At 42.6% G+C, this 16,239-nt stretch overlaps 1 protein-coding gene across 1 annotated transcript in view; it reads left to right on the forward strand.

The window, feature by feature from the left end:
- LOC148011744 (alpha-amylase-like) overlaps positions 1 to 16,239 on the forward strand; it is a 108,441-nt gene that overhangs the window by 86,947 nt on the left and 5,255 nt on the right. Inside the window, exons 5-7 of the mRNA XM_087670265.1 lie at positions 10,726 to 10,878; positions 11,000 to 11,136; positions 11,267 to 11,436. Coding sequence (XP_087526391.1) covers positions 10,726 to 10,878; positions 11,000 to 11,136; positions 11,267 to 11,436 — 460 coding nt within the window. The remainder of the gene's footprint in view (positions 1 to 10,725; positions 10,879 to 10,999; positions 11,137 to 11,266; positions 11,437 to 16,239) is intronic.

A 16,239-nucleotide genomic window follows, 5' to 3' on the forward strand; every position in this document is an offset into this window, starting at 1 on the left:
CTGCCAATGCAATTGCTGTTCTCTCACGGTTGTCATTTTAGCAACGGGGCTAAATGTCTCCTCATAATCAAGGCCATATTGTTGTGCATACCCTTTTGCCACAAGTCTTGCCTTGTATCTTTCCAATGTGCCATCTGATTTGCACTTCACCTTGTATACCCATTTGCAACCAATAGGCATTTTTCCTTCAGACAAATTAACCAAATCCCAAGTGTCATTTTCAGCCAATGTTGAATATTCCTCATCCATTGCCTTACACCAATGATCATCCAAAATAGCTTCAGAAAACTTTGTGGGTTCCTTGAAGCTAGTGACTTTTGCCATATATGCATAGTGCCTCACTGTGTAGCCACTGTATGTAAGCCTATCTAAATGCTTTCTGACTCTTTCTGATCTCCTCAACTGAGGTGCAGTATGAGACTCTTCTCTCTCATGAGGTGATACATATCTATGTCTCACACCAAGAGTCACAACTGATGAAACACCAAACTCACTATCCAAGCTGTCAGTGCCAGGTGAATCATAACCAGAAGTGAGTGGCCCTGCAACATCATCAAGTTTTCCTTTTCCTTTATCCACATTTCTCCCCCTCACTAACATATCCATGTTAGTGGATAAAGATACTTAAGTCCTCAATCTACTTGTCCAAGGACTAACTGATGTAGTAGCATCTTTAGAAGGCCCAAAAATTTTTGCACTCTCATTTGTACCTACATGTATATAAGTCTCTTAACAAACATCATCATCATCTATCAAGATGGTCTTCTTCTCATGCCATGAATTCAGCTCATCAAATATTACATCTCTTGAGATCAATGTCTCATAAGTAGAAGGATTGTAGCATTTGTAACCCTTTCTATCTTGTGTATACCCAATAAAGATGGCCTTTTCTGCCTTTGGGTCAGGCTTCTTCCTCTTCTCATCTGGAATATGTACATATACCAAACATCCAAAGGCCTTAAGATGGCTAATGTCAAGCTTTATCCCATAAAGCCTCTCATGAGGAGTCACCTCATGTATCCCTGTTGTTGGTGTACGATTCATGATATACACAGCTGTCATTACAGCCTCTACCCAATATGCATTTGGTAGGCTCTTCTCATTCAACATGGCTCTATCCGATTCCATGATCACCCCGTTTTTCCTTTCTATCATACCATTTTGTTGTGATGTGTACCTACATGTCAATTGCCTCTTTATCCCATGGGCTACCAAGAAGTGACCAAAGTCTTTAGAGATATTCTCCACCACTATCAAGTCTCAAGCATGAGATATAACAAGCCAATTCTTTCTCCACATGTCTCTTGAAGTCTTGAAAAGCATCCATGACACCACTCTTGTGCTTCAGCACATACAACCATGTGTACCTACTATAGTCATCTATATGAATGACACATAGTAGCATGATCCCCCAAGAGATATGTTTTGTGAGGGTTCTCATACATCAACATGTACAATCTGTAATGGTCTATTAGTGGTGCTTACATGCCTCATAAATGGAAGCTTTGATTGCTTCCCAAATTGACATGATTGAAATACATGTCCCAATTCCACATGCTTGAACTTAGGGAGTCCAAGTACAACTTGCTTATGTTGCATATTTTTCAGCTTTTGAACATTTACATAATCAATCCTTTTATACCATATCTCAATGTTCCTTATTACAACATTGTTATATGAATACATAACAGCATTCAAGACTGGAATTTTTGTATCCAATGTAAACATCTTGCCATTTCTTTTGTCTTTAGCAATGAGTTTGTATCCTTGACCATACTCTTCAATGTAGCATCCATCTCTATTGAATCTGACTTGTAAATTTTATTCAACCATTTGTCCCACAGAAAGCAAGTTTTTGGTAATGGAGGGTATATGTAACACATCATATAGACTCTTTTTCTTGTCACCTTGCATCATCAAGGGAATGGTACCTGTATGCTTAATGTCATGCTGTGTATCATCCCCTGTGCAAACATATCCATGAGCACCTTCTACCAATGTGTCAAACCACTCTCCATGAGGAGTCATGTGGTTAGATGCCCCCGAGTCTATACACCATACATCATCTGTTCTGCCTTGTGTAGGCAACCCCTTCACATGTTGCATAGCAAACAACCTGTCATCCTTCTGTATACCACTAGAAGAGGCATAATTACCATGTTGCCTTACTTTTGCTCTCTGATCATTCTGCTTCTTGTAGCAATCTTTAGCTACATGCCCATATTTGCCACAATAATGACAATCCTTTCCTATATTTGATTGTTGTCCATGGCTCATTTGGGGCTGCTGCCAAGTACCTCTTCCTCTAGATGAGTAACCCCCTCTTCATGAGCATTAGAGGCACCTGTATTTGCTTGAGGTTGCCTATTTTACCATCCACTACCTTGCTGTCCACGGGCTGCATATGCATTTCCAGCCCCTCTTCCTCTAAAGTTGACCTTCCTCTTTCACCTCTACCCCTTTGATTTGAGTAGAAGACATTGTCCCTATTGTTCTTAGATCCACTGGAACTTGTATTGAATCCAAGCTTTACTTCTTCATGCAAAAGAAGTGCCACAAGTTCCTCAGAGTCAGGCTACCCCCTAACGCACTGATATGGAAGTGTCAAACTGCTTGTATTCCTCTCCAAGACCATGGAGGGTAGTGGCCACCAAATCATCGTCCTCAAACTTCAGCTCCAATTGAGCCTAGTCGCTCTGCAATGGTTCTAATCTCACTCACATAGTCTTCAATAGACCTTCCATTCCTGGATATGTGGCTGAATTTTTGCTTCAAGTGTGTCTTTCTTGCATGAGTGACATGGCCATAATTCTTCATTAACAAGTCCCAAGCAACTTTTGGTGATGTACAATTTGCAATTTGCATAGCTTTTGTATCTAACACGCATAAGGACAGTCAATGCAAGACCTTGCTATCCTTTTCCAACCATGTCTTATGTATCTTCAATTGATCTTGTGTTGGAGGTCTATCGTCCGGTAGCTTGGGGTCATCTTCAAGACCTGTGACCAAATCCCAATAGCCTCTTTCAATTAAGAAGTTTGACATCCTGAACTTTCATAAAACAAAGTTGTTGTAGTCCAGCTTCTCACCTACTATCTAGGTGATAGTATCCTTCTCTCTTGTGTTTGCCATTCTAAAGTTTTCAACTTTGCAAAAACAATCACCCCCGCCTCTCTCCTTTCAAGAGGCAATCACGATTCTCTCCCTGTCTATTTTTTTTTAGCCTTTGATCTGAAGGCATAGTGGCAGAAGAAGAAACAAAATGATTGTGACATCGATCCTGCTCAAACACATCAATGTTTGATGGAACTAAAGTCGCAGAACAAGAGGGAGAGAATTTATCGTGCTTGGAACCCAAGGTCGCTATCGCAGTCGACAAACATCACAGCAGCGTTCAAGCGCTCAAGTGGGCATTAGACAAAATGGTCCCTGTTGGTGGTACCGTGTACGTTCTACATGTACAGCCTCCACTACGCTTCATCCAGACTCCACTAGGGCACTTCCCTTTCGATAAGGCGAATGAAGAAAGAAGGAAACAAGCCAAACACCAACATGTTGCAGCAACTAAGAAATTGATACAGAAGTATAGAAAAATCTACGGAAAAAAAAGGAGGTAGAACCACAGGTCTTCTGTATTGAGAGTGATTCTGTTAAAGATGGAGTGCTGCAGCAAGTCTAAACCCTTAGCATCTCCAAACTTGTTCTGGGGTCTTCATCTCAAAGTGGACTCCGGAGATTCTTTAGGCAATCACAAACTTCAGTATCAATAGCATAGGATGCTCCCGATTTTTTGTGTTGTCATGGTTGTGCACAAAGGAAGACTTTCTTTAGTAAAAGATGCAAAGCACTCATTGTTATTAGTCTCTTCAAATAGCTCTGATACCATGAAAGAAATCAGAGAGAGGGAGAGGGACAAAGGTCAGGCTAGAAGGAGAGTAGCCATGCTCTCCATTCAACTTTCATTATCTTCCATACACTTACTATGTTCATACAACCAAACCATAGAGAAGTAGAGTAACCTAGATGTAACCATGGTTGAGTCAGTGTGACCCAAACCTTATTCAACTAAGGTAATCAACCCAAAACCAAAGGTTCATGAGCTTGACTCTCATATGTGGCACATTCATGCCACCATGGTTGAGTCAGTGTGACCCAAACCTTATTCAACTAAGGTAATCAACCCAATACCAAAGGTTCATGAGCTTGACTCTCAACAATGCTCATATGCGGCACATTCGTGCCACAATTGCTTACTACAGACAAAGATTACCATGCTGAATCAGTCAGAGATAGCTGGCAGAGTTTTGGTGGATTCCATAGACTGAGAGGGAGATACTCTATACTCTTTTCTTATTTTTAATTTTTCATTTCATTTTATCATATAGATCTAGACATAATTTTGTTTTTTTAGTCTAATAAGAGATGAAGATACCAGTTGTATTGGTTATAGTCTCATAGGCCATCTTGTCCTTCTAGAGATATTAATAGATCTCTCTCTCTCTCTCTTTTTTTTTTTTTTTCAACACATTCCCCCACTCTCTCTCTCTCTCTCTCTCTCTCTCTCTCTCTCTCTCTCTCTCTCCAACATCCACACACACAGATATATAGAGTGCAGGGATACGTTTAGGAGTTCACATGTAGGGGCAAGACAAGACATCAAGGTACCACGAGGATTTGGAGTGGCAATAGTATTGATCAAATAGGAGCTACTTAACCGAGTATGCATCATGGCATGTGATCTTGACACTTGATGCATGTGGATCAAGATGGACATCTCACAAGATTGGATACTATACATCACCCCATGTTACTTACTTTCTAAGAGGATCGAGATATGCCACTAGGGAGATACAACAATAGGAGTGAGAGGGAGATGGAGTTGTAGATGGAGAGTCACCATTCAGAGATCTATCCATTGAAATCATACACTACTTTGGGTTGTAACACCAAGACACAAAGTATATAGTGTGACGTGTATGATCTTGAAGACCTAGAGTGACTATAGGTGATGGATGTAGAGGATGTATGCATAGACAAGGTATCAATTGACACTAGAGGAGATAGCACACACTATGTTTAGTGTTTGATAGGGTTGGGGTTGCAATCATCTTGTTATGTGCAATGGGATGAGCAAGTGGCCTAGATTTGGAGCATTGACATGTTTCTATCTCATTGGTTCCAACACAGTAGACTATGTCCTAGGCATGGAGCTAATTAAATCCTTGACTATGCCTCCTTCCCGAGTGGAGCAGACCATAACTACTTCTCTCTCACCATATCCATCATCCCATAACCACAGCCAACCATTAACCACACCTAGCCCACCACCTTCCATTTCACACATAAGCTAGCTGACATATCTTGTCATGTATATAATGGTCTCAACTAGTTTGAGGACAGTGTTCCCCTAGGGATACTCACCTCTTAGCCTATTTCCACCCTCTAGAGCTTCCTATACTCTACACACATTGTGGGTTGCACTTGGCCTAGGACCATGTCCTAGAACCAATGGTACGATGATGCATGCAAGGAGCTTTACAAACACCTTTAGACCCATAGAGGGCTAGGGTAGAAGGGGCGGCTTGGAGGGAGATGAGTACGTTACTCATTGTAAATGGCAAGCCTGTGAGCAAGTGCAATATTGAGATCTATACTACCTATTTATGAGGAGAGATGTAGCCACAACATGGTACAAATTATGAGAGCTAAGTTGTCCCACATGTTGAGCTAAAATATGCATTACTTGCTGATTAGTCTCTTAAACAGCCCCAAAACATACTAAAAAAATGCTCTTTTAGAGTAAAATCCCTAAAACTTGAAGCGGTTCGAGAGAGTTCAGTGGAAACCCTAAAACGGGGAGCGGTTCGAGAGAGTTCAATGGAAACCCTAATTTTTGGGCCGCCCTTCCACATCTATAAATAGACAAGCTGCCCCCATTCAGCCTTATTCCGTCTGTGCAGGTTTCTCACTCCACATGCAAATTTCAACCATCAACCTCCTCCCACGTGGCTGTCCAACCCTCGAGATTGCTACGAGAGAGTTCAGTGGAAACCCTAATTTTTGGGGTGCCCTTCCACATCTATAAATAGACAAGCTGCCCCCATTCAGCCTTATTCCATCTGTGCAGGTTTCTCACTCCATGTGTAGATTTCAGCCATCAGCCTCCCTCCACGTGGCTATCCAGCCCTCAAGGTTGTTGCCACTCCATCCGTGTTTGCTCCTGCTGCTGGCGCCTTTATCCATGCTGACGTCAGCTACTAACGACATCATCATCTGCTACGATCTGATCATCCAATCATCACCAACCACATCAGACACTGTTTTAGCCTGCTGTTTACAACAGATTGTGCATAGTTTCCAACCTCTGATCGGCGGTACACTGTTGCGTTTACCAGTTTCCAGCCTCCAGACTACTGCATTTTGGTGATCAGCCTGCTGCCATTCACTATTCAGCACTTCTATACTCCAACTGGTGGTCACAGACTTGAGATCCGTCTCCAGTGAACGTCACACTCCGACATTGCTCTGCCCTTGAGCACACTGTATACTCTTACATTCATTTACAGCATTCATTCACTTCAGAGTTGTGTTCTCTCTCCCCCTTCTTCTATTTGTGTTTGAGTTTTGAGTTTTGCGTTTAGGCTTTGGGTTTTTGAGTTTTGCATTTAGGGTTTGAGTTTTGAGTTTTGCGTTTAGGGTTTGAGTTTTTCCGTCTATGTTTGTGTTTGTCTCTTTGTGTTTCTGTCATGGTCGTATACTCTATGTGTCCTCGGTGCAAACCCTAGTAGTTTTCTTCACAACACATTCATCAAAGACCTAAGAAAATGACACTCCTATGCAAAGGGGCTATATGATGTACCACACTGGTCGCCAATTCCACACTCTTTAGAGCCTTGCCCTACCACATCCACCTCCTTCACACAAGATATGGTGAGTATATTGATCGAGCACCTACACATGCACAATTGATGGATCATACATGTGGACAAGGCAAGCACTTCATTTATGTAGTGGACTTTTTGTCTCCTCTCCTTGCCTTCATGTTTAACAAGGCACTAGTAGAAGGCTTTCTCATGAGTTGACCATGCATACCATTGTGCCTGTCTACAAAGTTTGGAGATCCCCTAGATCTAGGTAATTACGAGACCATCATGGTGGGCCACACTTTGGCCAAGATATATTGAGCAATGATGGAGGTAGAACTAAGCACCTATATAGAGACACGGAGATTCAAAGTTGCAAGACAAGTTGGATTCAGATAGGGGTTCTCTACACTTGACCATATCTTCACTCTAAGGGCCATGGTTGAGTAGGTGAAAGCCAAGACTAAGAGACTTTTCTGTTGCTTTGTGAATTTTTGCAAGGCTTTTGATACAGTCCCGATAGGATGAGTCAGGTGCCTAAGAGGATTTTCAATTGTAGTCTCTAGTACCATTGATGTGAAGCAAGGATACCATCTTTCCCTTACAAACCTTTTGGACTCTCCATTGATGAGATAGAGGACTACAACACACACTTCCGCACATCAGCCCTAGTAGAGAGGAGATCTTGGCAAACCAAGATCTTGATCTTCCACACATCAATCCTAGTTGGGAGGAGATCGGTCTTCACTCTAAGAGTTAGATAGGTGGAGGTCGTGGATTCATATGTCTACTTGGGGATCACATTTACTACATTTGTTGACAGACCAGATGCACTTCCATGAGCCCCGCACATAGAGATGGCTATTTGACACATTGGTCACAGTAGTACGTGTCTACACCCCTATCCTGGATACATATTCATGGACACAGATTAAGAGATCATAGACTATCATGCTCTCACGAATGATCAGTAGCATATCATCAATACTACATGAGATCATTGGGGTAGAGTTTGTTGCACCCCCCATGATGATGGAGGCTCTCTTCCAAACCATTAGCATCATACATAGGACATGCAACATGCACCAAACAAACTACCTAGGAGAGCTTTCAAACCCTCCAAGCAGCTAGCACATGCATGACACAAGAATTCATGGTATGCACCAGTGAAGTAGTGGCTCATAGAATATGGGGTCAAGCATGGACCACCTCCAATTTGCTCTCATAGACGCCTTTTTCCCTCCCTCCTTAAACACCAGCCCCCATACTTGGGACCCATTTCTTGCCTTTTTCCCCATCTGGGCCCCACGCCATCCCTCTCACTTGGCACCCTCCTATCCTTCCGAAAACACCCCCCCCCCCTCTAGGATCCAACCTACACACAAGGCACTACACTAGCCACATTCACAAATATAAGGGATAGGACATCAAACTCACCTCCTAGCGATAGAGCCAAATGGGCTCATATCCTATGTATAATAATGTTGGCATGATGCGTGGGGCACAAAGTGATATATGTGGCAATGCATTTGCTAACATGGGTGTGTTTGGAACTCATGGTATCAATGTTGGTCAAGGCAAGTTGAAACCAGCCTTCCTTCTTGGATAGGGTGGTGAAAAACTTTATTAAGCACTACTTACTACGAGAATGAAATTCACGTAAACTAAAAATGCAAATATAACTAAATAATCTTGGACATTGGACACAATTGGCCCCAAAATTTGCTTCTTTTGCGGTATTTCTTTAACTTGTATTGCTAAAGGTTGAAGTACATTGAGATCTAGCCTAATCTCCTTCACTCTTCAATACATCTTGCTATCCATAGCAACCAGCAAGCGCTCAAACCAATTTGCCCCTTGGTTTGCTTGGGGATTGACCTTCAATTTGCTCCTTGAAAGACAAATTCTGCCCCAAACTTAATGTTGGCTGGGTGACCTCTTGAAATTTGTGAAATCCCTAAATTTTAGCATGTTGAATTTCTAGTACTTTCTGAGAACTCTTCCCACGGTGGTTGGTAAACCCTAATTTCTATTGTAAATTAAGGTTTAGCAGCAGAAATTCTTCAGCTGCACCCTCTCAGGACTGAATTTTTCTGAGATCTCTTGAGGGAAGGTGTGAATGGCTAAGAGAATAGAGAGGAAGCTAGACAGAGAGATTTCAGAGTTTCATCACCAAAATTGGCTGAATTTTAATGCTGCCCTACTATGAATGGTTGATTGACTGCAGCCCACCATCAACAGGAAATTTAAGTATAAGTTTGGTGCTTCACACTCACAATTTCCACTCTTCCCTTCCACTTTAAGTACACATTTAGATTCATCTATGTTGAATTTCATACCCTCATTTAGACCCACCATATAGTATCTTGTGTTAGTACATAATATATTATTTTTTATCCACATTCAGGCTTTATGCCATCATTAGCTATTGAGAGGTGTACCACTTTGCACGCTAGTGCTTTGTTTGTTAGGGTGACACCTGCACACTATGCACCATCAAGCAAGTCTCACTGTTCTTTGGTTTCATTGTGTGGGATATCCCCCTCTATGACATTGCACCTCTCCCTAGTTGCTGAAAAGCAAGGATCCCCCTCTTGTGCTAATGAGGCACCTTCTTTATTCAAGGAAATAGGGAGTGGAGAGGAATCAGCTAGACACTTAGACTTGGTATCATCCTCTCCCGTTGATCATAAACATGGATCACGATTCTGAGCCAATGATATGCCTCCTTTCTTGAAGGAAAATGGGAGTGATAAAGCCCATAAAGGCCTTCCCGTATCACTTGTCTAATAGGCATTGCACATTTTTCCAAAAACTTGGCCACATAGATAACAATTTTTCCTCAAAGGCTAATGATCTTAGACTCACACCCATAATCAAACAATCCATAGCTAACAGCATTCTACCCACACGAAAGCTAAATCCATTATCCATTCCAAATCCAACATCAATCCCCTTCAATAGTGGTAGTGCCACTCCATGGAGGTTGAGAGGGGTTCTTCCCAAGAAAGTAGCAAATTCTCTCCATCCCTTCGTATCTGTGCTCATTAATGGCTGGCCATTGGTGCCATGGATTCCAAATCTCCCTCTTAGTTTGTGACTCATGGGCTATCTAACTAGTTGGGTCAATTTTACCTAGTGGTTCTCACTTTTTCGCTTAGGCACATGTTGGTGATTCCTTTTTCATGTCTAAAATTTATGAACAAATTTTAAGGAATTTTATGAAAACTTTTGTACTTGTTGCTGGTCTAAATATTCATTTTAAAGGATCCAGACTGCGTGAAAGTTTTGAACAGCCATGACGTTGTTTGCTTTGGCCTGGTGAAATTCCGTCTGCTGATCATATTGTTCATCATTTTGGTTATCCTTCGGTTGGAATACTACTCAAACACAAATGATAGATTGGATTATCCAAAAACTCTATGCCAAGATAGACTATTGGAAACTATCTACTTGGCCTTTGCATGTCCATCTTCAAGTCATCATGGTGCATATGCATGGATGCAGCTACGATGAAAACTTCTATTCCATATATCAAACATAGAGCCTAGGAAAAAGGCTAAAAGGCTAGGTAAATGTATCTTTTCAAGATGGCATGACATTTTGAAGACCCCATTCTTCAGTTTTCCTAAACATTTGTAAATGCTTGCATAGTGAAGCATATGAGTATGATAAGAACTCTGGTGTGGGTTTGTGAATTAATGCTGGCATTCTTGACTGATGTTCCATAAAAGGGCATGAAGGCCCCATTCTGCAGTTTCTCCAAACATTTGTAAATGTTTGCATGTCCAATTATAAAAGTATAATAAAATCTATGATGGGAGTTTGTGAGTTATACCGACATTGTTGACTGATATTCCAGATGCTCACCGTCAAGCGCTATGTGACTGGATCGATGGAACTGATGGAGTTTCAGCTGTGTTTGATTTTACAACCAAAGGCATATTGCAAACTGCTGTTTGTGGAGAGCTTTGGAGGCTTAGGGATCCACAGGGAAAGCCACCAGGATTGATAGGTTATATTTGTGAAGCCTTCAGTTTTTCATTTGACAATGAACAGAGAAAATTGGCACCAAAATTCCCCATAGTGTGATTATTGAACAAGCATTGTTGCTTTTGCATGTCAAAGGAAGGCAGGGTGGTATCCACAAAAAGCAGTGACGTTTATTGATAATCATGATACCGGTTCAACACAACGACATTGGCATTTTCCTGATGACAAAGTGCTGTTGGGATATGTTTATATTCTTACGCATTCGGGCACACCTTGCATTGTAAGTTTTCCTGAATGTTCTGAATTGTACTATGTAATCCTTGCAAGACAGCATGGAAATGTATTTGATGACCTGAGCTAGTGATTTCCGGCCAATAATGGCAGTTTTACTCATTTCTGTACAACTGTAGTTTTATGACCACTTTTTCCCATGGGGCCTTCAAAAGCAAATCACAGAGCTGATTCAGCTGAGGAAAAGAGTGCAAATCAATGCCGCAAGTAAAATTGATATTCAAGCAGCAGAGTCGGACCTTTATGTTGCAGTAATAGATGACAAACTGCTTGTGAAGATAGGTTCCCGGTAAGAGATTATTATGTTCAAGTTTTTTATGGTATTGGAGTTAAACTGGTAGTCTTGATGATTGAGTCCTTAACATTTCAATGATCCTGCTTTACTGTAGAGTCTAATTACCATAAGTTATATTATCTTTAGAAGTGATTGCACTAGTACTTGGAATATGATTTGACTTGAAATTGATCATTAAAGGAGATGGGTAAATAGTGATTGTGAACAATTTTCACCATCAATCACCAGTACTATCTGATCCTGGACTTACTCATGGCACTGAAATGCTGTCTTTTGAGAAAAACGGTGTAAACATTCTGATCTTTCAATTTATTAGTTGCAACTAATATTTTTCCATTATGTTGGTCCTGAGTGGCTATGTGGATTTTGTTGCTGGAATCCCTAAACTTTACAGCAAAGAAGCACATGCTGTGCATTGAAACAGAATCTATTAAAGTATGAGGAAGGAATTGTTGATACCCAGTTATATCGCATTAGGGACTGTAAGAGGTCGAGGCACAAGTGGGCAGCCTGAAAAAGCAAGAGGATAGTAGGCCACCAGAATTACCAATTCAAAGCTTTGGGGTCCACCTTACCCTTCTCTTATTTTGACAGTCAATGACTGTGGAACAAGGGATAAAAGTGGGAAGTGGCTTAATTGATCCGTATAAATCTTGTCTCATTTTCTAGCTTTTCACTTTGAGCTCAAACTCAAGGCTGCAGTTGAAATTGAGATGTGCTTTTTGTGAGACCCTTGGATACATAGAGTGTACATGACTCCATGTTTATGCATGTTTCTCCATGTTTATAAAAACTGCATTTACTCTAATGTCTGTTTTCCAGTACTCCAACAAGCTTGGAGATATCCCAAACATGATAATCGTATTTATGGAGGCTTGAAGAGGGTAGATGCATGAAGTTCCTGTTGCTCTCACACTGTTATTTGGGCATTTGAAAAAAGCCTGATGCTCAGTCTTCAACTGCAAATGCTGACACTACAGATTCTAGTTCATGTGGCACATCTTGTACTGGTGCAAGTTCCATCTCCTAGTGTATGAAAACCATAGTTATGTGAAATGGCCTGAAATGGTGCAAGTTCAATCTCCTAGTGTATGAAAACCATAGTTATTTGAAATGGCCTGAAATGGCACTTAGGAAGGGGCAAAACGCAGAAATGGGGTCAAATTCTCTTGAAACATGTTTCCTGTACCAAAACATTTGGTAATGCTGAAACGGCGCCATGTGGCGTTTTAGGCCAAACCTGAAACGTTTCAGAAAACATTTTGAGACATAAAAAGTCTCCATGGATAGGATGCAATATTTATGGTCAAAAATTGAAAGTTTGTGCCCTTTTAAGAAGAGAGATCCTTTTTTAGGCCACAAATGTGCTGTTTTGAGTGTTGATCAAGTGAAATTGGATAGCCATATCAATTACAATCTTTGCAAGCAAAAAGGGATTAATCATAATAAGGATCATCGTCACAATTTGGTTCCAACTACAATCTATCAGACCAGCACTTATGACTATCAAATTATGACCAACTAAAATAAGGATCACAACAACGATTTGGTTCCAACTACTCTCTTTTTTCGTAAAAGGTAATTGTATTAATTATGAAAAAAATACAAGATTACTTGATTACAAGATACATGACGACAATGCAAGTCATCATGCGACGAGGTGCTAAGTACTACAAGTTACAATTTCATGGCAAGGATGCGGAGGAAATTGCCATATGCCAAGGACGGAAGTCCTCCGTAGAGAGCAAATCAGAACGATGGAGAAGAGCTAACTGCCAATACAAGAGGCCCTTAAGCCTCACAATATGTCGCTGAACATTATGGGCTGAGTCAAACAGAAAAGCATTCCGAATGGTCCAGTTATGCCAACAGCCCCAGTATCGAAGAAAGTGATACATGAGCTTCATGTGTGGCTGTGCGGGAGAAGGGTATTTGGGCTGGCCCAAAACCCAATCAAAGGGACGCAGTGTGATACCAACCACCCCTCGCCAAACGGCCGACAAAAATAACCAGACCTTCTTAGCGACGGGGCAGGAAATAAATCGGTGGCGAGCGGTTTCCATAGTAGTGGTGCAAAAGAAACAGGTGCCATTGGAGATTCGTCGCTTGGAAAGAGCCGAAGCAAGCGGAAGACCCCCAATGATCACTCTCCAAAGAAAGACTTTATATTTAAAGGGTGTCTTGTTGACCCAGCCCTCCATCACAGTGACCCTCCACCAGGAGCGGGATTTACGCAATCCCCATAAAGCATTCGCTTTAGTAACTAGCCATTGATTATCTTTAATCAGGAGATGATACACTTGATTAGCAGAAGCTTTGCTCAAAGGCAGCCGGCCTTGTAGGTCCCAATCCTGCCAGGGATGATCCAAAGCAAGAGCAGGAAAGGGTTGTCTGTTCTGGAGCACCGTCACGACCTGTTCCCATAAAGGCCTATATCCACGAGGGATCCGGAAAATCCTCCTAGTAGTACGAAAGGAGATAAGCACATTGCGACTGGCAAGGGTGGCATCCGCAACTGAAGACAAGCCCAACCGTGCCATCCGGTTGAATTGTGGTCTAAGCTCATGTTTACCTTCCCACGAAAGTAGACGCGAGATTGCCAGTAATTCCAATTGAAAAGAGTTAGTAGCCAGGCGATCCTCCGTTGGGTGCCACTGAGCCTTTCGAAGGACGTGTTTCCAGGAACACACCAAATGAGTAAGCAGCGATGAAGAAGAACTGGAAAACCGCGAATCCGCATTAAGAACGTGCCACCAAGAACTCCGGAGTCGGGTATTGCCATGCCGAAGCCCATGACCCTCAAGGAAAGAACGGGCGATAGCGACCCACGGATGATGATCATTCGAGCACATGGCGCGGAAAAGGGACCAACGGAGTGCCTGCATATGTGAGTTTGGGCATCTAAAATAGCTCCGCCACCCATGCTTTTGGGGGTGCACGCATGCGACCACGAGATCCAGGAAATACCTGCCTTCAATGAGTCCTTCTTCCAGAGCATGAAGCGAATAGACTGAGTGAGAGCATTCAGAGTCGTAGGAGTCCAGGGCAACAATGGCAAGAAATATGTGATCATTGGCAACATAATTATCTGGGCTACTTTGAGGCGGACATGAAAAGGCCAGGCCTGAGACTTCCAGTACATAAACTTGGCCATCATCTTCTGAGAAATCCACTGCAGAAACTGCTTTGGGGGAACATCAACCCCCAATGGGTATCCAAGATGCCTGACAATGGAACCTCGAGCAACAACCAGACCTTGCCAGTCCAAGGACTGCAAGTCCGACTCCGTGCAGCTTAGAATGGCTGATTTGAGCGGATTGATACGAAGGCCTGACGCCTGGCCAAAGAGACCCCAAACATCCAATGCTTTTCGAAGGTTATCCTTGTCCGCACGCAAAATCATAAAAGTATCATCCGCCAGGGATTGGCTAATGAAATGTTGCCCTGTAGGAAGCGACAGTCCGGCCAACTGGGAAGAGACGGCCATATGTGATAACATGGAAAGAACTGGATGTGTCGCAAGGGCAAAGAATAAAGGGCTCAAAGGGCGCCCCTGTCTGACAGAACGGGCAAGGACAAATGGCTCAGTAACACCTCCGTTCAGCATGACTCGCGAAGACGCCGCAGCACTAATGGTGTAGATCAGACGAGACATCCGAGCACCAAAGCCCATAGCAGACATAAGGTCAGCAACAAAAGACCAGTCCAGATAGTCAAAAGCCTTTTCCAGGTCCAGTTGAATCAACACCACCTCCTGATTAGAATGCCGGGCATAATCAATGGCCAATTGGGCATTCAAAACATTGTGTAGAATATTTCGGCCCTTAATGAAACCGTACTGGAGAGGGTGCACAAGGGCAGGGAGATGCTTATGGAGCCGATTCGCCATTACTTTGGAAAAGATTTTGTACATGGAACCCATCAAAGAAATGGGGCGCCAGTGTGTCAACTTAGATGGCGAAGGAACTTTTGGAAGTAGTTTAATAAGTCCTTGTTTCCATGAGGGAGGCATGATCCTCGTTTCCCACACCTGCTGAAACAGAGCCTGCAATGGTTTCGCCAGTTGGGTAGCGAAAGCTTCAAAGAACTCATTGGTGAGACCATCCCAACCCGGACTTTTATCTTTGGGCAAGTGTAACAAGACATCCATAACCTCTGCTTCACCAATATCTGACTCCAGAGTAGCTTGCATGTCCTGGGGTAACTGATTGCGGACCAGGTCATAAAAGACCGAACGGGCCTGAGTAATTTGGGCTGAAGGAGGAGAAGCGGAACCGAGAAGGTCACGGAAATAATTCCTGCACATATGCACAATAGTCTGTGGATCCAGGATAAGGTGGCCTTGTGCATCCTCGAGTCTGGTCAAATTCTCTCGAGCAGGAGAGGCATGGAGGGCTCGAAAGAACTTGTGGGTCTGACATGCACTATCTTGCAAAGTCTCTGTTAGATGTTGCAATTTGGCCTGCTGATACGATTTTAACTGGAATTCTTTAACAAGATCGGCCACCCGCAGGGCCAGTGCAAGCAGAAATGCATCATCCGGAGTGTCCATCAGCAGAGAGCAAACCAAAAGCAGCAGGTCCTCCGCTGCCTGTCGACGGCGCCGACAAAGAGAGGCATGATAGATCCCATATTGCCGAGCAACCCGCTGCACATTAGAGAGCAATCGGTCAAATGAGGCAGTGCCCTGAGAGGAAAAGTCCAAGGAGAATCTGTCAAGCATTTGCTGCATATAGCCCTGAAAAATTGTATGCTTTAAGTAGGAGGAGTTGAAACGCAAAGGGAGTCTCTCCAGAA

This window comes from Lygodium microphyllum, chromosome 28 (genome assembly GCF_053477565.2).
Source record: "Lygodium microphyllum isolate KBCC chromosome 28, Lygodium_microphyllum_v1.1.10, whole genome shotgun sequence".
Lineage (NCBI taxonomy): Eukaryota > Viridiplantae > Streptophyta > Polypodiopsida > Schizaeales > Lygodiaceae > Lygodium > Lygodium microphyllum.